Source organism: Motacilla alba, chromosome 18, assembly GCF_015832195.1.
Source record: "Motacilla alba alba isolate MOTALB_02 chromosome 18, Motacilla_alba_V1.0_pri, whole genome shotgun sequence".
NCBI classification, from domain to species: domain Eukaryota; kingdom Metazoa; phylum Chordata; class Aves; order Passeriformes; family Motacillidae; genus Motacilla; species Motacilla alba.
This window is the reverse complement of record NC_052033.1, coordinates 7,767,264-7,793,619: the sequence shown is the minus strand read 5'-3', so window position 1 is coordinate 7,793,619 and position 26,356 is coordinate 7,767,264. Positions and strand designations below refer to the sequence as shown.

Genomic DNA, 26,356 nt, shown 5'->3' with positions numbered 1-26,356 from the left:
CTGTTGTTATTATGACAACATGTCACCACAGGGTCACAGACAGTGAAAATGAATTGCTTGGAAAGCAAAACCAACCGACCCTTCAGTGTAAAAATGAACAGGCACTGTTTAAGGGAATCAGAAAAGCTTCTCCTAGATGGACCCTAGAAGTAAGGTAAGAAATGGTCACTGGACCTCAAATTATTATCTCTGGTGAAGAAAATCCCCTACAAACGCCAATCAGATTATGTGCAGCTCTGCTTTGGTGCATCTGTACAAGAGGTGAGTGGACGGTTTATCCTTCCCATTGTACCTGACCCCAATTCCAGGTACAACATATAGAGTAAAATATTATTTCTAAACTAGCTGAGTCCCTTTAAAAGTCAGAGAAGGAACTTTGACCCCAGTCTTCTTCTTTCAGTTCAGAGGCTCTTCTTCAGGTACCAGTTTAAACACCCTTGACAATTTATTGGTTGGCTGTGAAATCCCTAAATAGGTAAAAACTGATTACTGTGTGTTTGCCAGACCTTCCACAGTGCAACATCTCTCAAATACTCAGAGCTTCTGCTGCTGTTGCCTTCTCCCAGCCTGCCAAAACTGTGCTTGCATCTATTTTCCTCCAACATAAAGGTGCTTTGTAGAAGTTACAATCAAGAGTTGAAAGCATGCAGAAATCACAACAGATTTATGCTGCAAGGCCCTCACCCAGCTGCATTTCACTGCAGTGCCAGATCCGAGAAACCAGTTCACTGCTAATAGCTGAACGTGTACCAGTCCCCCAAAAACCACAGGTTTTTGTGCTGTTCCAGTCTCTGCTGTGTGTGACCTGCTCAGAACATACCTGGTATGGTAACAAGGATGTAATTTACCCTTCAGTGATAAGGCTCAGCAAAGCTCTGTAGCAAAGGCACATGTATGAAACATGAGGTGAAATGCTAAGAGCCTGATGCAACAAAAGGAGCCTTCTGAGAGCACCTTTCACTGGATCAGTTCAACAAAGGAATTCTCACTGGGCATGGTGAGGTTTCCTCACCAAGGACTAAAGCAGTTTCATGGTTTGTAACAATCTTCTATTGAACTGACATTTTTACATCTGTCTCTCTGCCACTGCTGACTGCGGTCTCAGCCTGGAGGGCTCCCCACAGAGAGGGATGATGGACTGAATCTGCCTAATGTGTTCATGGACCAGGTGTCTTTTTGTCCATGTTTTTTTAAAATCTCTCTATGAAGAGTCTGCCTGCAGGAGGAGGTGAACCTCAGGGCTGCAGTTCGGTAAGTGCACAGGGGGAAATGCTGAGGAAAAATGAGCTGGTGCCAAACAAAATGCAGGTGCCTCAGCAGCAGGAGAGATGCTCCCTCCCCACTGCAAACCATAACCTGCTCACCCTGAAGAGCCAACAGCTCCTATATCTCTTAATCGTCCTGGTTTGGACAGGATCCATGCACTTCCTGTACGATTAGGAATAACAACCTCGTAGGGAAGGTTACAGCTATTATGGAGATGGGCACCCTGCCAACAGTGACTCTGGGATGGACCAGAGACAAATACAATGTCCTAGCTGGATGGCACCATGTCCCCCTCCGCTGGACAGCTCTCTGCAGGTCCCTGTGTGACTGCAGTGGGCTGGAGCTGCACAGCCTGCCAAGGATGGAGAGGGTGAAGTGGTCCTGAAGATGCTTTGTCACGCTCTGGGAGCCACCTGGATGAATGTGACCTGGAACAAGGCAGTTGCCATTCCAATACACACACCTAAGCTGAGTTACAGTGAAATGTTACACCTGATGGCAGCTCGTCCTTGCTGTTCCTTCCAGGTGTGCGTTCACATTTCTCACAAATAAAGGTCGATGCAGTTTTATTAAATGACCAAGCCCTGCCCAGACAGAGAAGCAGTGAGGTGGGTATCGAGGGAGTGAGGCAGTCAAAGAACCATCACATCATCAAAAGCTCACAGGACAGGGTTCACAAGGGGTGGGGGGAATAGACAGGAGGGGGAAACAACTCCCTTAGTACTATTCTAAACCTGACCTTGAGCAAAGCCAGAAGCAAAGAATTTGATGCAGGAACCATTTCTACTGTATTATACAATGAAAGTCATGCTACAAGAACTTAATGGCCATAAAATCTATAAATCACCAAAAGCACTGGGAGATTTTTAACTCTAAAAAGTGCTTTTGCAATAAATTTCTAAACCTTGGCAAACAACACTTAGCCCTTTATTTGAGAGATGCTGGAAGGCCTCATTATGATGTGGACTTAAATCAGATTTGTCTCAGACCAAGACTTTGACTTTATCCAGGTGGATGTCACTTTCCAGCAGCCACCATAACTCAGAAATGGTTCAGCAGTCAGGACTCCCTATAGCACAGCACATCCTCCACCTTCACTGATCCAGAACAAATCTCTTCCTAGCCAGGTCGGTAAAAGCCTCATTAGGCCAGATCACTGCAAATGTGAAGTGTTGAGGATTACAAACAAGAAGAGTTTTGAACCTACATACCTGCTGGTCTCAGCAGCTGTGGGTTTTTTGCCAGTGCACTCTGGTGTTTGGGCTGTCTACCATCATCTAGTTCACGAATGCTGGTACAGACTCTTGTTCCAAACCTGCATCCAAAGGGTAACTTTCCACACATCTCATGTGGGGAATTCATCACAGGGATTCATCACTTCTGTTACTTTGCAGACTTCGATGTGGTGAAGAGTCACAGAACACAATACATCACTTCTTGCCCAGAGTTTACAAAATGTTTTTTCTCTTCACTGTAATAGGAAATAGGAATAGGTGGTCCCTTTCAAGACCACCAGGGACCACCAGCCTTGCAAATGCCTCTCAAGACACTGCAACCAAACCAGAGCCTGCCCAACAGAGCTCTGTGAAGATATCCTTGGTCTCTTATTGAATGGAGCCTACAGGGAGGCTCCATATCTCTTTGAACAGCACAGAACAGCTCTTTCATGTAGTTTGCATCCAGCAGCGAGATCAGGGAAAGCACCAAGGCTCCACAAAAAGGAATATTTTGTCAGTGAAAAAAAAAGGGCATCATGTATTCGGCCAAAAGTCAGGCCATGAGTGGCAAAGGAGGCAATTTCCCTGCTCCAGGGTGCTTTGCCTCTTGGTGATAAACTCTTGTGGCTAAATTCTTCTGGCTCCCACCATGTGTCTCTCTGCTTGCTGTGTATTTATGCTGCTGCACTGGTGAGAATTAGGGAAAGGTACAATAACTGAATTACTGCTGCTCTTGCAGATAACAATGGCAAGGCCTTTAAAGGCTGCACATGCTTTGTCTGGGATGAAAATGAATAAATAGTAGTAATTAAACAAAAGAATCTAAGAGCATAGTACCCATTGGATGGTGCACCAGGGGATGGCAGCCTCAGCTCCTGCCAGAGGTCAGTCTGCCAAGGAAACAGAAGACAACACTCATATAAAGGGATGAAATATCAGGAGGTGATGTTTCTCTCCTTGTTGCGGTCAATTTTATGGAATGTGGCTGTACAAAGGACTCGGGAAGATGAACAGCAAGTGCTGAGCTCAGGGGAAGCTGCAGAGTTTTATTTGGACAGCCTTTCACCAACAGACCTCAGCATAAAGCTGCACAAGAGACAAGAGCTCACTGGGGAGGTTGGCATTGGTTGAAACAAAGCAGGTGCTGCCCACCTCACCAGTGTTTTGGTGGCAGGTGAAACCTCCTGTGGGCTGAGATCCCCGCTGAGCCATGACCACTTTGCTGAGGGGTTCTACAGCAAACAGAGCATGTTTCAGGGACAGACCTGAGTCCTGAGACATTACGAGAGGCCAACAGCCAGGACAGAGTCACTGTACCACAAGTGTAACCCTGAGCCAACTGTGGTGTGGGGCCAAAGCTCAGGGAAGTGCAGAGGATCCTTTCCACTGACCCAAACACCTCCTGGTCAGGGTGCAGAACTGGCAGCGAGGGGAAGACAATAACCAGCAAGTCCTGCTCACCCCTGGTCAAACTTGTCACAAGCAGCAGCATTCTGCAGGAGAAGTGAGACTTACCATGGGATTTGACAGAGATCAGCAGCTTTTTGGAGCTCTGTCAGAAGTGTATGCAGGGAAAAGCTGAAAATTGCAAGCGTCAGACTCCTGGAAAATCTTTTCTTTGTTCACTATTTTCTGTTGTTTCTCTTGGCAGTGGAAAAAACTTTCCATATAACACGGGATAGCTTTTTCTAGGACATTTCCTTTCTGCAGTACATCTCTTAGGCTAGAGATAACTCTGAGAGATCAAGAATGAAAAACTTACTTTCTCATCTGGTTCTGAAGCATTTTCCTGTGCTTGTATTCCAGGATCAACTTCTTGGCTGATTCAAACAGGAAACGCTCCACTTGCTCCAAAAGACACTTGCTATGCAGGCTATTAATATCCTGCTGAACATGTAATAAATATATAAATTCAGTGTGCTGAATTAAAGCCTTGCAGACCAAAGCCTTTAAGTGGACCTGTGAGTCAAGTGCAGGCAACAGCTTTTCAAGGTTTCTCACCCTGGCTATTTAAACTTAAGACAAAACCTTAGCTATAGTCTGATGGCTCATTTTATGCTTGGATACACTGAATATTGACAGCAAAGGGAATCTGTGGAAATCACAGCTAAATCTGGGTTGCAGGCTAGTGCCTCAGACAGACAAGACAATCTGTCACCCCTTGAATAAATTATCTGCTCAAAGGAGAATGTAATACAATGCTATTCTCAAAAAAAAAAAAAAAATCACTCTTTTTCTGTTGTACTTCCGTGGTACTTTAAGCTGCATCCACTGACTGCTCACCTATGGAAGTTTGCAAACACAGTTGAGGCATTTACTGCCCCAGGGTCTTCCTTCTTTATCATTCAAACACCAGCACCTTCTCACACAAGAGACAAGAAGCATGACTCAAGCCTATAAGGCCACAAAGCTGCCTCTGGAGAGAAGGTGAGACTCTGAAGCTTTAAGAGCAAATGGATGGAAAAGAAAAGTGGGAAGAGGAGAGGGATTTCCTGTTCTAAAAAACACAGCGACACAAAGTGCAGTCAGATCTCATCTGTACTCTGCATCAAGCAAATGTCCATGCAGCAGAGTGCTCCAAGATTATTCAGTCTGTGACACTGGAAAAATATCTCCAGACAATAAGTGTTTTCTATACAGTTTTAAAGGGTTTTCTCTAGTCTCTGCTGAACTCACAATAAAACTACATCTTTCACAGAAACAGATTTTTAATCTTTTTTTCTGGATTCTGCTCTTGTACTCACTAAAAGCAAAACTCTCCAAGTGCTTTTAAAGCATCTAATGGCATGTATGGAAAAAACCTGTGCCTTGTCTGAAAGGCCATGGTTTAGCTTGGGCAGGAGCTGCTGGCCCTGCTCCAGAGTGAGCATAACTGGTAGAAAAACAATTCTGCCTGAATAAAGACCTGAAGACTGATCTCCTTGGGAAAGCCATTTCAGACTGTTTGAGTATGTCAAAAGAAGTCAGACATTAAGTAAATACTCAATTAAGGAAGGAGGGCAAATAATTAGTAAGGCTAATTCTCTGCTAAAATGGTCTGGATGGTATGCAAAATTCACCCCAGCACCACTTTCCATACAAAATAAGTCTCAGCTCTTGAAAGAGTAGCTCAGCATTGAGCAGACCGGGGTTAAATTATCAACTCAGCCACAGATTCAGTGTTTTGGACATGGACAGGTAATCAGTTTCTTTTTGTGTCCACTCCCAAACCCCAGAACAGTGACAGTAAGTACACACTGAGACACTCAGACACACAAGCAACGACCCCAAACATGTGTGCATACATAGCTTTGTATACATTAAAGCAAGTACTTGTGGCAATTACAGCACTCCAAGAACTCTAAGAGGCCAAGTGAAAGCTTCTCTATCCACAGATTTCTTCTTGAAATAAGTACTATGGGAAGGAATCTCATTACTGAAAAATAGAATGTTATTCCACTTCAGGCACTGGAACAATGCTACAGTGGGCAGCTGGCATATAGCATGGACATATGAAAAGAAGCAAACATCTATATAAAACCCATGCATACAACCAGTGTTATATAAAAACCATTAGAAACACCAAGTCTAGCTGGTTTGAACCTACTTGGCCTCTGCTCCCATCTACTGCAACACAGCTCCACAACTGACATGCAGAGGTGGAGAGATTCTAAAAATAACCAGTGCAGGGAGAGGGACAGAAGCACAAGGAGGAAAATGTTTCTTTGGCCTGGCTGACAGATTGGGCAGCAGCTCTCAGTGCCCAAGGAACACCTGGTTCCAGTCCTGCCCTATGAGCAGCCCTGCAATCCCTAATATCCCAGTGGCAGACCATTTCTGGAATCTAAACATGGCCCAAATACATGCATAAGACATGCAAGAAGGGATTTTTTAAGTCTGAGGACAAGCCAGAAATTGTCAAATTCTGAAATCAGCCAAAAGAGAGCTCTGATATAAGACAAAGTTTAGTTGTCAGTGAACTAATGTAGGACATCACCCTAATGCTAAATGAAATACACAGAGCCTCTAATTCAGTAACAGGGATTTAATCCCCAGCCTGGGTGGTTTGAGCTCTCTTATATGAGCTGTAAAACTGGAACAATTAAACCCAAAAAATCCTCTGGTTCCCCAGAACAGACCACCAAGCCAATCCAAAATCATGTTCTTTTATGTAAGGTTTTCTCCTCTGCAGGACTATTCCAGGGCTCAGATTTGAGTCACAGCATTCCGTCACAGGTTTATGGCAAGCTGGAAGAAATACTGTTCTTCCCCACTTCCCAATCCCATTCTCATTTGACTACAGCATGCTCCAATTCTTGCTCAACTGGTGCTGCATAACTGGTGCTGGGAAGAGAAGTGAAAATTCTGTAACTGGTTATGTAGGTTAATGTCCCAACACATATAGCCCATTTCATTCAGTCACAGAGCTAAGCTTTTACAATACCTGGGAACAATTTGCAAGGAGACATAACACCCAGATTTCATCTAAAAAACTTTTATTTTATCACTGACATTGACTTTGGGTTACTGCTGAGAGATGGGCAGATATGGTGAGAGCAGTAGGCATGAGATCCCACTAAGGCTGGCACAGATGTGCTGCATCTCAAATTCTGCTCTTGCAAACTGGAAGTGTGTCCTGAGAGCTAAAACCAGAAAGAGAAGTCTGCCTAGATGTGCAGATCTTCCCCAGCCAGCCACTAGAGTAAAATCTGTAACACAACAGCAGCACGTCCAACACTGTGCAACTATACCAGCTGTAAGATTTAAGATTGGCTGGAGATGATAAGAGCAAGCAACAACAAGAACAAATCTTACTTCCCTCCCTATAATCAAAGGTTTTTTTCGCATTCCTTGTGCTGCTTTCTCTTAGTGAAAGTAATAGAGGACAGACAGCCTGTAGTTCTCATATAATTATCAGTTGTCAACTCATCTGAAAGACATCCAGTAAGCTCCTGCTGTGTCAGATGCACAATTAACTTGTTCTTCTCTAGCAAGGGCACTGCATGAGTGAGAGGGCTTGGAGGCTCCTCTTTCTCCCAGCAAACACATGACAAAACTCTGCTCTCAGTTCAAGCCTGGGAATGGCTCCAACCACTTTTACCTCAGTATTAGTCTCAGTCCTTCACTGCACTGTCATTGATTTGTACGGAAAATCAGTTGTTGTCCTACAGCCTCAGACTGTGGTTAGTGCTGCAGCTCTGTGGATGCCATTTGCACACACTTCAGCCCAAGCCTTGCAGATAAACTGCTTCTCCCATATCCAACGTGTGCATGGTCCAGTCAGACTCACAGGTTTGCAGCACCCCATTCACAAGAAGAAACATTTTCTACATACAGAAAAACTTGGAATCCTGCAGTCAGACATGCTGGCATTACAGAATTTCACTTAACCTCACCTCACGGTTACGGCATACAATGAGCATAATTTGGCTTATTTGATATAACAAACACAATCTCTGCTGCTGCAACTGATCAGATCTATGCTGTCATTTCATGGGCTCCTAAAAAGTCCCCTTGGGCTTAGATGTCACTTAGTGCTCTCCAGAGTATCACACTGCATGGCAGATTAATGCTCCATATTCATCCAAAACATTAGACCAACACCCATAGGCAGTGTCTGGACTGCCCAGTGCAAGCCCTGAATATGGGCTCAGCACTGAGCCTATATGTGTGGATTTTATCCTTTACAGCTTTTGGAATTAAGACAGAGAAGCAGAGGCACAGGATATTGCAAACACATGGCCTGTTTAGAGCAAGTAATGAGGGGTGCAGTGTAAGAAACCGAGGAGAATGGAGTATTCAGAGTGTTGAATGTGTGTGAATATTCACATGCAGTCATGTGGCAGCAATAAAACATCACATTCTCCATTACTATTGAACAGAACACTTTATCAGATACTCTCAGTAAACTGCAACAGTGGTTCCACCTGCCCGCCCCAGATATAAGCTTGTGTCACACACCAATTTGCTGAGCAGAGAGGTATCTGCAGCCAGGGCCAAAACCACCATATATCAACTGCTCCTGGTCTTCAAAAGGGCAAGATTTACACACTAGACAATGTCAAGATAAAGCACTAATTAAATAAAAGTGAAAGTCACTGGAAATTCTGCTTGGTGTTTTCCACTTCATACAGATAATGGAATAAACTTAGGACCTGCCAAAAGAAGAAAGGAAATATGCCAAAGAAATCACCATCCAGCACACAGCACACAGCCAGTGAGCTCAAATTCCAATAGCAGAAAAAAAGCATCAGCAAACCCTGTGCAAATAACTCACCAATAAAGATTTGGAATGAGGGAAAACACTTTAAGTATGAGCTGCTGAAGTCAATCACAAACAGGGATCAGTAACACTAAAATCATGGAACTAATCTAAAGTATTTGCTCTCAGAAGTGGGAAAATATTACAAATAGAGCTTTGAAAGTGCTGTATATTTCTAAAGCACTGGATTGCTGATGCAATCTGAATAGTGAGCGAGCATTGAACGTCTGCCTGTCACTGTCCCTTATAAGACATTTCTGTTCCTGCTCATCCACCAGAAGAGCTGATCCCACCATCTTTCCCACTCTCCACTGCAGTGCTGAGAAGCATACCATAATACTCAAGTCTAGAAGCCTGTGAGCAGCCAGGGAGCTGCAATGTGCATGGAAAAGGTCAGTCAGAAGTGATGCTAGAATGGGAGTTCATCAGCCCCCCACCCCTGGCACAGAGCCCTAACTCCTTGGTAGTAGCAAGGGGTAGAGATGGCAAACAATGGCAGGAACCACTCTGACCATACATGGGAAGAAATTCCCAGGAGCTGATATTTTCGTGTGCAGCCAGAAAAGCAAGAGTGTGACTGAAGTAAAGCTCCCAGTTAGGGAGGAGGCAGGCCAGAATGTGACCGAAAACAACAGGGATCACTGCAGGTTTCCAAAAGATGACTGACACAGACACAGCTTTCCCCTGTGCAGGGCTGTGGGGCTGGGGCCGGATAGTTAAGGACTTCTGCTGTCAGGCATCTACCCCTTTGACTGCATCCTGTGCACAAAAATAGGAAAAATCCTGGTCAGGCAGAGAAACTGGGCAGTTTTTCCACAACAGCTGTTCATACCTCATCTCTAAGAAGCAAGGCAAAGAGACCTGTAAATATTTAAAATAGCGTTTATTAATCACTCCTTGTTTCTTCTGTATAAATGCTACTTAACTGCTTTGGGAGTATGGCTCCTGAGTTTAAAGTATAGACTGGAACAGCTGCTGTTTCTGTAGGAGAACCATTACCGGTCTGTTCCATCAATCACCATTTTATTAATACTCAGTTACACCAATGCTGAAGTAATGGAGAACAGAGTTAGACACTTGAAATATCCTTCAATCAAAGGAATAGAATTCCTGAAGAGAATTCACTCATCAATTAACAGGAAAGAAGAAATTCTTATTTTTTTCTAGGTGGTTTTCCACTAGGTCACTAAAGCCTCTGTTCTCTTTTGTTCATGTTCCAGTGTTTTTAAGAGTGACAGAGGACACATAGGTTCTCCCTCTTGTTATCTCTTTCATGCCAGTAAAAAACAGAGTATGAGGCTTCTGGGGTTTCCAGCAGCAAAGACCACAGATAGTCAGTCTAAGTTGAAACAGCTTTGGTTTTGTTTGAAAAGATCAATCTTACCACAAGGACAAAGACATGGAACACACTTAAACAAGTGCCCTGCTTGCATTGAAAATTTTTAATTGAAAGGTCCAGGTTTGGCTAAGCCCAGTTCAGGCAAAATTATGAATCTTGCATACAATCAGAACTGTACCTTCCTTCACTGCCACAGACACAGCAACCCTGTCTGTAAAGATGCAGACTTGAGCTAGGTGTAAGTTTTTGGTCCTCTTGAGCAAGAAATTAAGTCAGGAACAAGATCTGTCTTCAAGCAGTCAGTAGAGGTTCCAGATCACAGCTGTCACTGGGAAGAAAAAGTAAACACTGCAGAAGGATGTACAGTAAGTGCAGTGGTCTCAGTGTTCAGCCACTGCTCTTTAGTCTTTTGCACTTAGCAATGCAGAGAAATCTGCTGGTACCTTTGAGACTATTTCCATCCTTCTCCCTTCTGCATTCACTACAGCTCATCCATTAACATTTCTGCTGAGTGCCCTTTAGTTGATTTGAAAGTGCCAGGACTGATTGTTTGCTGAGTCTGTCCCGTAATTTTAAAATCCAAGCACAATTTAAACATACTGAACAGGCACCAGAAGATGTACCTTATTCTCTCCCACTTTGTCTCAATGATTCTGACACTTATTAATTTTCCTTGCATCTATTTTTAGCTCTGTCCTAACCACCATGGTCCTTGGTAAAGGATGCTCTTCTAAATATATAGCTGATCCTCTTCCCATTCTCTTCAAGGTATTTGTGACAAATGTATTAATCTCTGCTCTGGCCACACTCTGTGGACACAGGGAACCCTCCTAAAGTCAGAGGAACCCTCCTAAAGTCAGGGAACCCTCCTAAAGTCAGAGGAGCTCCACAAAGACTGTGGCAGATGACCACAGCAACTTTTTCTAACTTTACAGATTGGTTTCCAGGCAGTTGGTCAAGCTCTGGTCATGAACACTCATGGCAGAGAGTGAAATGGAAAAGCAACTTATGTCAACTTCATCAATGCACATTCAGTCTTTTTACATCAGGAGAAAGTGAGATGCCACATTTCAGGTGGTAGCTTCTGACAACACCCCACCTTTGATTTAGGAAGAAGATGGGATGGGGAAAATTCATATAAGGAAAAAGTCATTTAGAGACAACAAGAGTCCTGAGAATTATGAGCAATTTGGCCAATTTCCTGACAGATATGACAGATAATTCCATACAGATATGACACTCTTGTCTGCTGTGCTGACTAATGCACCAAACTGTCACAATGCGTTGACAGACCTTCCCTAGTGAAGAGGAACCTGTTTATTTATTGTTAATCCTCCTACTGTAAATCAGCTTCATGGACTTGCATAAATCCTTTTGTTCCCAATGCACAGATTACCCAAGATGCAGACTTTACTACATGGGTAGTGCATACAATCTGTACACCTGGAGATTTTCCTGCATATCATTTCCTGTTCCTCAGTTATTCTGACTAACCTGATTGCTCTTCACTGCAAACAGCAGGGCTCTCTGGAAACCAGGAAATGCATTTGAAGATCACCTTAGGTGTGATGTATTCCAGCATGTTTTCCGCACCTGGGTTATTTTAAAAGGTCAGATACAATTGCAAAGTATAGACAGAGGGCACCTATACAAAAAACCTTCTCTAGAGCATTTTATTTTGTGGCATATGTATGTGCGCTTTCTCACTGCTGTCTGTGCCTCAGGTAGAGCTCAGAGAGACTTAATAAAGTGTTAGAGCAGTTTAAATTTAATTTTCCAAATAAAAATATAATTCTTATAAGTCATACGATTTTATTTAAACATTTGAATATTTTATGCCAAGCAGGAGTCAATGGCTGAGTCATAGCGGCTAGCACAGGGCTGTTGGCAACCAGAGTCCCCAGTTTAATCAGAAATCACTGCAAAGGAACAGACAGTGTTTGCTACCAGACCAAGTAGGTTGTCAGAATATTTTGTGTTATCATCTAGTCTGACAGCATTATCTCAAAGTGTTGACTCAGACCTGTCCTGAAGACGCACTTCGAACATCTTGATCAGCAAGCTTTCCTTCTCAGCCCTGCTCTGCTATTCAGACTCCCACCTTGCAAGAATGCTGAGCACTTAACCCCCAATTCAGCACAACCACAAAGCTGAACTGCCAGTTCAGAATTCTTCAGGTTCAAACCCTCTGTCTGTCAAAAAAACTTCCTGGCTCTCCATTTTTTGTTTGCTAGCCTTATGCCCTTAGAGCTGTCTCTCAAAGACGTGGCTCTTGTCTCATCAGAAATATTATGCTATAGCTTGGGAGGACTGATTGAATAATACCCAGGCATTCCACTCAAATATCTTAAACATTTTACACCTAGTCTCAGCAGCTTCTTCCACCGCTTAGCTCTCACAGATAACAGAATCAAACAATAAATTAACCACCCTATTGAAGAAAACCTGTGGTAGTGGATGGAAATGGCAGATTTTTACTCTGCTCGTAGAAGTTAAGAATGAAATGTACTTTTGCTGTAGAATTCTATATATGGATAAAACCCAGAAAACTGTCAATTTTTACACCCCTCATGCTTTCGGATTAATTTCCAGTCAATCCTGTTAAAACGGATGCTCCAAATCATACAGGACTTTGTGAGGAGAAAGAAATATGGTTTAAGTTTAACAAATCACAGCTATATGTATTCAATTTGAACCTTTTACTCAACCCCACTCATATTCAACAGAAACCATCAATGTTTTTATCTTAACACACCCAAACCCTACTAACATCCCTAGGAGCACCCATGTCAGTGCTTGGCACAGCTGAGCCCTGGTTTTTCCTCTCCTTCATTGTCTTTACCAATGGTATAAATTCTCACATATTTCAGACTATCCATCAGTGCCTGGCTACACTCAGGCAGAGGAGAAGCTGTGCAGGTTATACCAGACTTCCTTGCAACAACGCTGTTTTTAAGATCTTCTGCTGCCTTTCAGAAACCTGACACCTTTTATTTTGTTTTGTTTGGTTGTCTTTGAGTTGATCAATTTTCAGCAGAAGTAAGGAAGTTTTTCAAGCTTGTCCACATCACAAACTCTGGAACTGCATGCTGTAATTTCAGTGGAACACCAGAAGGTCCTGGTTGCACATGGATCATAAGCTCAGCTTTGGTAAGAAATGTGTTCCTCCTTTCTCCCCACTTCAGGAAGCACTGACCATCCCCAGTGCTGTCCATACACAAAGTTCCTGGGCAGGTTAATACACACTACACCTAAACCAGACACGTTCCAGATCAGCCATGTCACCTCTCCTGCTTTGTCATCAACTGTGATTCAGTCTTGGCACATGCAAAGCAGTGAAAGGCTGTGCCCACGAGAACTTTGCTGAGGTGCTGTATAGACCCTTTTTGATTAAAGATTTTCACAGAACTGCCAAATCCTTTTTTCTTATCCAGCTACCTTGAACTCAGATTTTCAAACTAATTTCACAGAGAGCTCTGGCAAGAAATCTCTACTGCAAGCAAAAATATCAAATGTAAAACATTTCATAGTCATGTTGTAGGCTATTCTTAACTTGGGTAACTTTGCACCAGCAGCTTTATTTCCCTTCCCCACCCCTCTTGTGAATAGTATTTAAAAACTAAGAAAATAGGAATTATTACAGGATGCTGATTTCTCAAGAGGGCCCAGGAAAGTCATGCATTTCTTGTCTTCTGTTCCTGCATGAGCATGGACTCTACAGTGCAAATCAATGCCATGACTCTCACTGAAACAGGGTTTTACCACCTCAAACCTTATGTCAGTGCAGAAGAACCCAGGGGAGCCACCTTCTTCAGCATGAACTTAGTTGATAAGTGCTCCATCAAACACTTCCTGTTACTGCTCAGATTTGAGCCTTTTACCCTAAATTAAAACCGAGCCTGGTGCTGCCTCCCTGCCTACAGAGCTCGGGTGAGCAACTGCTCTGCAAGCTACTGGGAGATTTCAAATCCTCATCCACCCGTTCAACTCCATCTGATGTCCACAAATAGTGATAAAAGGACAACAAGCTCTGAGCATCAATACAGCATTCTAAAACCTGTCTTCTAAAGCCATCAGTTGCACATTTGGTGTATCACACTGCTGCATTCCTATTAGCAACAGCAAAGAGGAAAAAAAGCAGGGATTGAGAGCAGCATTGCTCTCTACCACTCCAAGACACTCTTTTTTAACACTTGCTGACTGAGAGCCAGGTCTGCTGGAATCTAAGCCTTTTTTTCAGATCTCCTACCATGTGGTAGACCCTGAATATTCATTACCTATTAAAAGCTTTGAAAGTGTAAATTCATCCCACAATCAAGTGAACAGATTTATTCACACAGCTGAGTCACACTCATTTACAGTCTGTGACCTAAATCTATTAATCTGTCACCAAAAAACCCCAGTCTATTTTATTATTTTATTTTGGTCATATTAGTTGAGCAAAGATGAATATTGTGTGGGATTTTCCTTTGGAGCAGTGCTGACACACAGCCTGTACTGAGCCTGCTTTCCTTGCTGGTCCCAAGAAGTGGTGCAGACATTGCTCATGTTACCTGGCATGGAGTGACCCGTTTAAGAGACAGTGCACAAAATCTTCATGGGAATCACATCAGCTCTTTAGTAAGTCTCTAAAGTGCCAAGCAGCAGATAACACGGAAACCTCTCCTAAAGAGAACTATAACTCCCTCATTAATAACAGAAAGCACAACAGCCAGTTCTGACAAAGGGGAAAATTGCTCTGTGGAGAGCAATGTGTTATTGTGTCTAACACCTCCTGAGTCTTTTCCTAGGGCCAAAGCAAAATTTTACTAAGTTTCTGCTGTACTTGGGGAAATAAAATCCCATTTTCAAAAATGAATGGAGTATTTTAGAGCCACTGATATTTAGTAGAACTAGACGATCATTAAATACAGTGCAGGGGGTAACATTTAAAATGGTGTCAAAATTTAATCTTTTGACAGCCTCTCCTTTCCTCCCCATTTGATAGCTGTGATATTCCTTGAGTCCATCACTGATATCATAAATAGCCCCATCAGCTTCTGAAGAAAGATGGAGTTTTTAAAAGGTTAAAGTTCAGTACTGCGCTTAAATTGCAATCACAATCTTTTTACAGTGTGCACTGAGCACAAGCTCTGGGTCTTAAAATCCATTTTTATCCCAGGCTGGCAGTTTACTCCTAGAAATCAATTCTTGCTTGTGAGTATTAAGATACACACAGGTACTCCCTCAAACAGTGACATCCTGTTTCACAGGGTGCATGTCACCAGTATTTCCTCTGCATTCATTCACTGCTGTCCATGTGTTTGCAATCCTTTTGAAGGGAACATCCTTCTTCCCCCTTCCCACCGAGATCCTTCTGCCCAACTGATTTAGGAAAACCACAGGTTGGAGCTGATGGTGGCACAGTGCTACTGACAGCAGCAGGTTCACCAAAGTTAAGCAGGAGTGATGACTAAACGACTGACTGTAAAATGGGAATGTTTCTATCAGCAGCAAGAGTGGGAGAGAGAACACAGGGGGAAAAGAAGAGAAATTAAAGTCGAAATAGTATTTGGTTAATTAAAGAAGTACCTTCTGTGACTGGCACACGTGTTATTCAATGAACGAACCTTCTAAGGCACTGTGAGCTGTAAAGCAGTTACACAGTGTGAAAAGGGAGGGCAGGTACCAGCTCAGTGAGGTTCCACTTCACTGGCACTTCAAAGGACTGAGAACATGCCTCTTTATCCAAAATCACCACTCCCAAAAGGCTGGTTCTGCAGCTTTGCTCTGCAGAGGGTGCTCAGCCTGGTGTCCCTGTGGGCTCAGGAAACATCTCTGGAAGGCAACAAGAGTAACTGCCAGTGTCTCTTCAGCCATCCTCTGCCATCCAGAAGTCTGGAAGATGAACCTGAAGCTCATGGTCCTTCCAGAACAAGGTCAAACAGGGCAGGGGGAGGCAGGTGTGGTGTGATGCTAATGTTTCACAACTGTTATCCATGCAACCCTACCACCTGTAAAAAGTATTTGAAATGTGCCTCTTTGCATTTCTTCCCTAAAATAGAGACATCAGCAATTTCTTGCTATGGGAGGAGTCTACCCTCCTACTCTCTTCACCCTGTACCACAAATCCAGAGAAGCAGCTCTACAGAATAGTGCAACATCTACAAAATGCAAGCAGTGTCAGGCACTGAATTAGGAGCAGTGCCACCAAACAGAATGTATTGCTAAAGATCCACTGCAGCAGCCAACTGCAATAAACCCAAAGGGATTTATAGCCACGTTATGCCACCAACTCAATCAAGCAAGCTTTGCACCTGAAATACTGTGTAAATCTTTTGTGTTTACAACCGCTTAGACCAATCCCTCCAAAGCTCCCTTCCCTTCCAAACAGGTGCTATTTTGCTATAACAACCAGAGCTTAACAATCACCCTCACTTAAACAGGAGCACCCACCAAAAAGTACAAGCCATGGTGAGTCCAGAACTGAAGCTGTCCCTGAAGATGGAAGGAATAAATCCAGAGAATAACACAGTGAGGCCAGAACATCACACATTACTTTAGATAGTCCCCAGCCAAAGCAGTGCCCAGGCAGAGCTGTGATGCTGCAGAGTGACAGTGGGGACTGCAGTGTGTTCATGACGCCTCCCTTGAGGCACCATTGATCCTCCTACATTAAATATCCCTGCTGCGGGGCGCCCTCCTCCTCCTCAAACCATTTGTGGCCCCAGGCAGCAGACTGAGAGCAGCAATTTGGCCCTGCACCTGCAAATGCACCGAATATTCAGTGCCCACCCCAAAGAAACAGCTGATACAGAGTATCACCAACCCCCACCACCCACTCAGGGAGAACAAGACAGGAGTACCATGAGGATGCTTCCACACACCAGGGTTGTCAGGCTTCTGAAAACGTATTTAGAATGCCACAGGGGGAAAAAAAATAATTTCTCGGAAAAGAAAGTGCAGTTGGCAGTAGTGAGGCCAAGAGTACAAGAACAATACTGTAAGGGAAATCACCTGGGCTTACACACACAGAAAAAGTAGTCTGTGCCACGACCTTTGGCAAAATGCAAGAAATTTGCGAATATTTGACCTTTTCCAGAGGTTATCTGGGTGACTATCTAAATCAAGAAACAAATGATCTGCATCTGCCAGCATTTGCACCACAACAGTAACTTGACCTGTGCCAAATTCTCTGTACATAGCAAATTGTCTTTTCCCTCATTGGAAAGACATTGTGAGCTTGGTTAGAGCCAAAACTTCCAATCCTGCTGAAAGATGTCCAGAAATTCTCTCCAGTACCAGCAGAGTCCCCAGTCAAGGTGACTACAGGACACATGAGAGGTGTTAGATTATTGATAAAGATCATAATCTGCCACCCCCAAAGTCACACTGGCAGTTACAGATGCACTGACCTTCAAATTTAGACCTTCCCAAATGACAGCTGTCAACAACAGACTGCTCAAACCAATTTCATTCTCTCTCTAAACAAGCCACATTCTACTGTGTGATTGGAAGCAAATATCACCGCACTTCCCAGTGAAATGCAGCCGACCGTGCAGAGGAGTTTGTGTTTGGCAAAGAGCACTCAATTCCCAGGTGAGGAGGCAAGATGCAGTTTTCCTCAGTGGAAACTTCCAGGCTTTGTAATTGCTCAGCAGGAAAAGCAAAACTGACATTATCAAAGTTCCTTTGAAGATGTGTCCCAAAGCACTCCTCAATTCTTTATTTTCAAGCAATCCCAGAGAGAACTGAGGAATGAAACACACAATTCACTCTTCACGCTGGAGGCTAAAATTCACAAGTTTCCCCCTATCTGGCTGCAATAAATGAATCATAGCCAAACAAACATTCATGGACCATAATCCTAAATTCTCTTGTACCACACTTTAAAGCTGTTCCTACTTCCTGCACAGACTCACTGATTTTCTTTTCATGCAGATTACAGTGTCTAGTCTCTTACATGGCTTGCCATTATTCATGGTTTTGCTTTACCTGTTGCTTTATTTTCCCCACAGCTCTGGATAACTGCAACCTGAACACAACTCCATTAGGCAGAGAACTGAACAACGTATTTTCCCTTCTTCTAACATCCAGAAAGTCTCTGCACTTGCTCAATACATAACTTGGTAAAAAATTGATTTTTCAGCTTTCTTACCAAGTAAAGGAAATCAAACCCATTTATTCTTTTTCATGTTTCTCAGAAGAAAACAGAAAAATGCTTTGTGTTGAGCAAAATTTTATGTTTTGAAGCATTTTCACTTGTTGTTTGCCAAATACAGGATTTAAATTCCAATTTAAATTTTGTCAATAAAAAGCTAGCTTCAACGAAATCCATCAAGATAGCACACTTATAAGAAACCCCAAAAGGTGAAGGTAATTACATTCCTACCCCTTTAAGGCAAAAACAATGTGCCAGACTCATAAAGCAATTGTTAAAGAATCTGCATGAAGTGTGCAGCAAAATTCTCCTACAGGTTTCTCCTGTTCCCAGTAGGTTACAACACTGAGAAAAGTGGACTTAGCAACATATCCCAACATACACATGCTATATATTAGGCTTAAAACTGCCCATATATCACTTACTACTAAACTAGCAAAGTCACTAATATTTTAGGACAGTTTGTCAAATCTATTAACACCATGCAAGCACATGGACAAAGCTGTTTGCATGTTTGTTTGGATATTTTATCATAACAGAAGTGCCACTGGAAAATAATATCCCATGTTCCAGCAGCCATCTGGATCCTATCAGGGAGGGTCAGCTCATCTGGAGGTGATGGAACCATCAGAATGTCCCCCAAAGGGGAAAAAAAACAAGTTTGACAATGAAGATGTATATGTGATGTTACGGAATACTTGAAAAAACACATATGTAAGTACTGAAGTGTAGATCATTCTAAAACACCCCTCATTTCACCAGGCCAATATCCTCTGTATTCCAGAGCACACCATTCCAGTACCCTTCCTTCTAATTTCAGGAATCCTAACAGAGAAAAGTCTCACCTGTTTCTAAGCTTTACACTTGACCCCCTAAAATCATAATGCTTCACCTAAACTAAACTGTCAAAGCAGCTTTAAAATCCAAGAAGTTCACTGCAATTTTTACGGTGCCTGCATTTTGTGCCCTGTGCATTGACCCTGTTTCCCTTGTTGTACTTGGACCCCACAGTTCAGTCCTGTCTCTCATTCTGAGGCTGAACATCCTTCTGAACCGAAACGGATTCAAGGCTCAGGAAGGAGCCCTGCTATTTATGACTTTAACTGCACACAAAATGTGAAACCAGAACACATGACTACAGAAACACCTGCATTCTCTCCAACTGAGGCCTTCCAATTGTATCTTGAGTAAAAGGGTATCATACAGTGCTTGGTTTACACTCACACTGCTGTTGTAAAACCATATGTTGGAGTAGTAGTGATTGCGTCTGACACTCTCTTTTATCATTCATGTGCTTAATCACACCCTGCACTGAGTTAACCACGTTCAGGGATGGGTGTTTACTCAGCAGCCTGTGCCAGGATCTAGGTCTGAGATCACTTGTGTTCCCAAATACTGCATATTTTAAGAATTGCTAGAACTCCTGAGCAGACAGTCTGATGCAAAAATCAGATCAAGGATTTTAAAATGTTTGTGAATATCAGCATTAACACCAGATAAAATTAATAGGAAACTATACTGTCAACTGCACAGAGAAGAAAAACATTAAACATTATAAGGCCTTTTATTTGTTTCCACTTCATTGCTACAAAAGCACTGCTGCTGAGTATGAGTCAATTGTGCTAAATTGCAGGTAACAATGCAATTTAGAAGCCAAAAAAATTACTGTATTGGGGATCACCCCCACCAATACTAGATGGCAGTGGCTTTTTCTCCCTCCAAGACTTACCCTCCCTTCCAGCTATTTTGTTTAATTTGCTTTTCAGAGCTTAATCATACTGGAGGAATAAAATCAATACATGTGAGAAATCCGAAATCCTCCGTAGGATTTGCAAGAGCAAATTTCTGGAGAACATGCAGGCATATCACAGACAAAGAACACCAATTTTACAACTTAACAGCATGGACTGAATCAGGATGGAGGGAGAAAAATTTACATAGACAATATCTGGCCCTGCCTGGCAGCTAAATGTTTTAACGCACCACTTACATATGCTAATTTCTATACTGTACTGTCTTCTATACTTCATTCATGTATTTTTTCACTTTTGCATTTAATGATATAACACAATATCACTGTACCCGTGCTAAATGCAAACAGTGAGGTAGTGATAAAATACAGTCATTTAAATATCAAGAAATGCTATCAAAATTGATTGCCTTTCCTTCAGGCATTAAGAATTTACTGTTTCAGATCACTGACTTGTATTGCAAAACACAGCAATAATCAATTCTTAGCTATACATTCATCAATTCTTAGCTGTACCCCTCAGAACTCTTACCTTTGAAATGCAAACATTACATAACAAATTAAACTCATGAGTGCACAGCAAACCTACAGCTCCTCTCTCCACCACAGTGCTTTGGCAAATGCTTCATTAACACTAAGTACCAAGCTTGCTTTACGTCAGCTGTTCAGAAATACATGCTTAGATTCAGCACTTTTCAAAAGGCTATTTTCAATATATTCACTGCTAGTTTGTATTAAATTAGGGAGGTTACAGTGGCTGTACCTTTACTAATCCATAAACAGAGTACCCCACTGTTCCCGTTCAGAACTCTATTTTTTTCCAGTCATTGTAAATTACATTAAACATCTGGGTCATTAGCAAATAGAGTTTTAAGGAATCTGAATGCATAGCAGCCTTGCTGCTGCCTAGAAAACACTGTCACGTGGGACTGCTTTTTGTATCCTTGATACTGTCTAGGCAAATATTTTAGTTTTTCTTTCAATAATTATTTCCAGGAAAAGCAAAGAAGAAGTATGGCTTTATAAGAATGGCAGTATCGCTTGATAACACCCTTTTGTTTCCATGTTTCAGTGCCAAAGTCTTTTTTTCTCATGGCTGCAGACTCATATTACCAAGAAGGTATGAGCTATTCTGTCATTGTGCATACTGACAGGAATTTTGGTTCCTTTAATTTCTGGGTGCAACTCTGAGCTGCAACACTACAGCCAGGAGCCTGAAATTCACCCAGACTCCTCAGAAAAACTCAGGATTGCCAGGCAGTGAAATCACAGTCCTGAAATTACAGGAGAAGCTACTTCTGGAGTAGCTAAAGCAGAAGGGCTGTTTGGAGTATGACAACCTCAGCTTCTGGGAGACATCTGACAGCGAGTCAAAAGGAAGCACCAGCAGTGCCATTAAACTCAGCCACAGCCACAATCCACTGCTGGGGCAGCACTTGAGGTTGATGCCTTTAACTTCAGCCCTGAATGGGGCTGATGACTGAAATTAGCAACAAACATTTCCCTATAACAGTTTTTTCGGCCAGAAATTTTCATCTGTTCATGAGAAACATGTGAACTAATTTTTAGCTATTTCTGTTCCACACCACTAGTAAACCATCGGCTTTAAGTGAGTTACTGTCCACTCACATGAATAATTGATATTGGCCTATACATTTTATTAGCTGCTGAAGCTCCCTTTCAATTGTGACACTGCTTCAAGTCGATGAGCAGATCTCACCATGACAAAGATGACTGTGTGAGCACCTGCACGGTTTGCACCTCCAAAAGGTGTTTACCTGCCTCAGAAAGAAGTTGTCAACACGCTCAGCTTACTTCACTTGTTGCTGAAAACTGAGTGTGGAGTTTAAGTAGAATCTAGCATAATGAAACATCAACTGGCACTACCCTGAAATACACATTCACACAATCCACTGCCAGAACTGGGGCTTGCTGAACGTGTCACTCACTATGCTCCCAGACACTTGGCTGTACTGCAACTCTTTTCCCAGTGAAAGGGAACCAGATGGTGAGCGACTCTTGGCATTTCTCAGTGTTATGTGAAGTGTTTCTTTAGCTAGTGAGCACATACCATCCAGTCCTTGGTGTTTTTCTTCAGATTCCTATGCAAACGGCAAACACCCCATTCATGAGGAAAGTCAGACCCAAGCACGGAACCAAAAGTCTCAGCTAGGAGTTTCTGCTGTCCTGGAGACAGAGAAGCATCTCTGAGCGATTAATTTCATCCTTTGGTCCTGTTAAAGCCTCAGAGTGTTCAACTGCTCATCAATGTCCATGGAGAAAGATAGATGGAGAAGACTCAGTTAAATGCCCACAGTCAGATGGGATGAGCAGAGGCCAGAATGCCCAACTGCCTAAAAGTACGAGTTCCACAACTGTGTATATGCAGGCAGTGCTTGACAGCCAGTCACGTCTGCTCTAAATTCAGGAATTTAGAGAGCTGATTCTGTTCCTGGCTCTGCCAAATCAGTACAACCAAATCCTTTTTTCCTCTAGTTGAACCATACACTTTGCAGGACAAAGCAAAAGCTTGCAAGCAAACTTGTTAGAACCTATTGGCGCAGAGGTTTCAAAAGCCCATTAAAATAAAATAGAAAAAAAAGTTAACCAGAAACATTACATTTTATTATTTTGACTGTGCAGGTAAGGAGTGCTTTGCTTGAAGGGAAAGCTGCTGCCTTGCTGCAATGATTTGCCTTGGGGCAGTTTTCAGAGAGTTGTTATCTTTCAGGAATAATAAAATTCAGCATGTTGACTACACACCACATACAAGAAAGAAAAAGAAAACAGAAAGAAGAAGAAAAAAAACCACAAAAGGCTAAATGCCCTATAAACCCTACCAAAGTTAGTATTAAGAATTTGTAGACTCCAAACTTTGGGTGGTGGTGGCTCTGAGGAGGCAGAGAAGAGACGGAAATGTGTGTGCTCTTCATAGACACTCTCTTATTTCATAGACGTGACCCCAGGCTACTGTTGGTAAGTATCAGAATTACTCAGTACACAGTGCTACAAAATAGGGACCTTCCTGTGGCCAGATGAACTCTATAAACAGAAAAATATTCTGTTTATATTTCATTGCACATGAGGGCAAATCAATCTTTCACTGATGCTCATGGAAAGATTTCTTTTGAATTTAAAGGGAACCCAGATGGATGAGGCCCAGAAGTTTAGCATAATCAAAAATAGAATTAATTTTCATTGACAGTAAATATGTTCTAATGTGTTAAAGGGAACTGCTCCCTAACAGTGTCTCCTTAGTTTAATTTCATGAGATGCATTTCCACACAGAACGTGGTATGTTCCTGCAGATGCAAGGTAGAAAGCACTGTGTTGATTGGGAGAGTAGATTCTCACCATCTCCAAACATCAACTGTTATTCATCACACAAAAAGTTCACTTTTAACAAGCCTTTAAACTAGAGTCGTTCACCTACAGTGGTTGCTCTGGAGTAAATCTGCACTTGGAAAATTGATTCTGTATTTCACTAGCAAACCTCTTTGGGTGATTTACAAATCCCATTTACTCAGCTGCTCCTTTGAAGTCAGGGGACTTCCATCACCAACTACACCAGGCACAGGGAAGTAAACCAGAACAAGTTATATTATAATACTGATAGATAAAGAAGTAGGATATATAGATAAGACTTCTCTGTCCCAGTTTTACAAATATCCTATCAAACACTGCCAGTTACAACTGAAAGAAATACAAAGCAAGCATTTCTCACCACCGGCAGTCTCTCCTGTGCCTGCCAGCAAGGCAGCCCATCCTGAAACTACCACTGACAACTGGTACTTTTCCAGCCCTGTCTTTATTGGGATTTCCAGTTTTCTCTTTCTCTCCATTTAAATATTTTTTCTACTAATATACTCCAATTCACTCTAAGCTTATCATCACCCGAACTGTCAAATCTTACAGAACACCCACTCCACCCTTGCAACCTGAAAGATTTCTAAAACCAAAAAGGATTGTTATGACCATCAGTGTCATCCTGCTGCAGAACAGCCAGTGGAATTCTGTCAGTCTTCCTCAGTGCTGCTCAAGAAAGCCCCTGATCAGCCTCCAAATCAACACAGTAGTGCAAAAAGCAATTTGGATGCAGTTTATCTGGCAATAAGGATTTCAAAACACTTCTATTAGTTTATATAAAATTATACAAGAGAAAAATAAACCCAAGTCAATAAAACTTGTTACAATTACTCATTTCTCCTTATTTTGCTTGTTAAAACAACAAACTGCAGCTTCTCATTAAGAAAATGTTCAAGACCTGTGACTATCTGTAAGTAATAAGCCTTCTGCTTCCTGATTTCCTGATTTAAATCACAAGCTGTGTTTCATTACGAGTAGCAAGATAGAAATAAGCGATTTACTCTAGCAATTACTTGAATTCACTCTGGCTTTGCTTCCTCTTTGGCATCCCTCAATACATCACTGTTCTATTAGCTCCTTACATTAATTTGTTTTATTGTACTCTAAAAGGTTGTTTGACACTGGTTTTCTGAACCTCATCATAGTCCCAACTTCACTCCTCCTCCCTGGCACCCAAAGTTGCTGGGGCGCATCGTGAAGCATTGAACAGCAAAGTGCAACATCCCAAGAGCTCTCCCAGGAAAGCGTTTCTTGCTGGTTCATTTCGCTGGAGCTGCAGCCCTTGATTGAATCACTGAAGGAAACAGTTTCCAACCAGCGCATGGCGTTGCCCTCATTGCCTCTGGCCCGAATCCCACTCCCCTCACCACTGATGTCACGATTTACACCGGTCCCACTGACGCAACGCTCTGCCGAGACCGGTGGCGCGACTCCAGATTTACGCTGTGTCACTGAAGGGCTGGAGGGAGGCAGGGACGAATGGAGCTCGCTCCCAACCCATCCCCGGGCGGTTTTGGGGTTCCTGGACAGGTGCTTCCCTGGCTACCCAGACATTGCCGGCACCGCACCGGCTCCGCTCCCAGTGTCCCACCGAGCTCAGCTCAGCCAGGACGGACAAAACCCGGAATAAAAACACCCCTCGAAAGGAACTGCCACCGGTCCCTGTACCCGAGGGGTCCAAGGCTGCCCCGAGGGATGGGGGATGCTCCGGGACCCCCTGGGGAAAAAGGGAGCCGGGCTGTCTTTGGGGAGGACTCCACGGGAAAAGGGGAAGGCGGCTGATGGCCCTGAGGGCAGGGGGCTCCAGGCCGCCAAGGGGAGGGCTCTGGCACCCCCAGAGGAACGGAGGGAGCCCGAGCCACCCCGAAAGGAGCGGGACCGGGCTGCCCTGAGGCACGAACCTGGAGCTCCCGAAGGGACGGGAACCGCGGTGAGGACAGGTGGGTGACGGGTGGCCCGGGCGGGGTCTGGCCAGACACAGCAGGTGAAAGTTGCGCGGGGGCCGGGAGTCGCCGCACTCACCTCATCCCCTTGGCCGAACTGCAGCCCCAGGGCGACGAAGTGCTCCACTCGGATGAACCCGTCCGCATCCTCATCGCACACATCGAAAACCTCCTTGAGCTTCCGCAGGAACCGCAGCAGGCTGGCCGGCTCCATCGCGGGCATTAGCTGGAGGCAGGCGGCACGGCCGCGGCCGCAGCAGCCATGATCGCCCGCGCCTTCAGCGGGTGCGTGACATCAGCTCCGGGGAGCGGGGCGGGAGCGACGGCGGGAAGGAGGAGGAAGGGATGGAGGGAGGGATGGAGGAGAGCGGAGGGAGGACGCGAGCCCCGGCGGAGGGAAGGAGGGAGGGAGCGAGCGACGGGCGGGAGAACAATAGGGCAGAGCCGGAGGATGGCGCTGAGGGAGGCGCGGCCGCCGCCAGGGGGCGCCGCGAGCAGCAGGGAGGCCCCGGCCGGGCCGGGCGCGACGGGGACACAGAGACCCAGGGGACAGCGGGACTGGGGACAGCGGGACTGGGGACAGCGGGACCGGGGAGACAGCGGGACGGGATGTGGGAACAGCGGCAGTGGCAGGGAAGCCGCCCGAGGAGCGAGGGAACGGGCAGGGAGCGAGGCAGGGTGGACAGGAGGACAGCAGCAGCAGCCCGGGACGCAGCTGGCCTGGCATCCCCCGGGCTCTGCGGCAGCGCACGGACCCGTTTACAGCCCCTTCACTATTCCATACCTCAGTCCGACGCCCCACATAAAACACCAGTCACACTGCAATATTTTTTCTTAGAAAAAGCCTGCTCTGAATAGTTCCAGGGTAGAGGGGAAAAGCCGAGTGCAGGGAGTTAAGGGGCAATTAAGGCAAAAGCAGGACAATCTCAACTCCCCGCGCTGCGTTGCGCTCAAGCGAGCAGGCAGAGCCGTGGAAGGATCCCCGCTTGGCTGGGCACTGACACTGCCCACCCCCGCTTTAATCAGACAGAGCGGGTAACGAAAGGAGGTCCCTGCCTTTGCAGGATTCCTCATTAAAGCCGCCTGCAACTGCT

The 26,356-nt window shown here is 44.0% G+C and overlaps 1 protein-coding gene across 2 annotated transcripts in view; it reads right to left on the bottom strand.

Annotated features, from left to right (window-relative positions):
- Window positions 1-25,684, bottom strand: part of RAB11FIP4 (RAB11 family interacting protein 4) — a 121,312-nt gene extending 95,628 nt beyond the window's left edge. Inside the window, exon 1 of one of the 2 annotated variants that reach the window (XM_038156776.1) lies at window positions 25,342-25,684. In XM_038156776.1, coding sequence (XP_038012704.1) covers window positions 25,342-25,485 — 144 coding nt within the window. In that variant the 5' untranslated portion in view covers window positions 25,486-25,684. The remainder of the gene's footprint in view (window positions 1-25,341) is intronic. The other variant, XM_038156777.1, reaches the window with a different exon arrangement.
- Window positions 25,685-26,356: the final 672 nt, after the last annotated feature.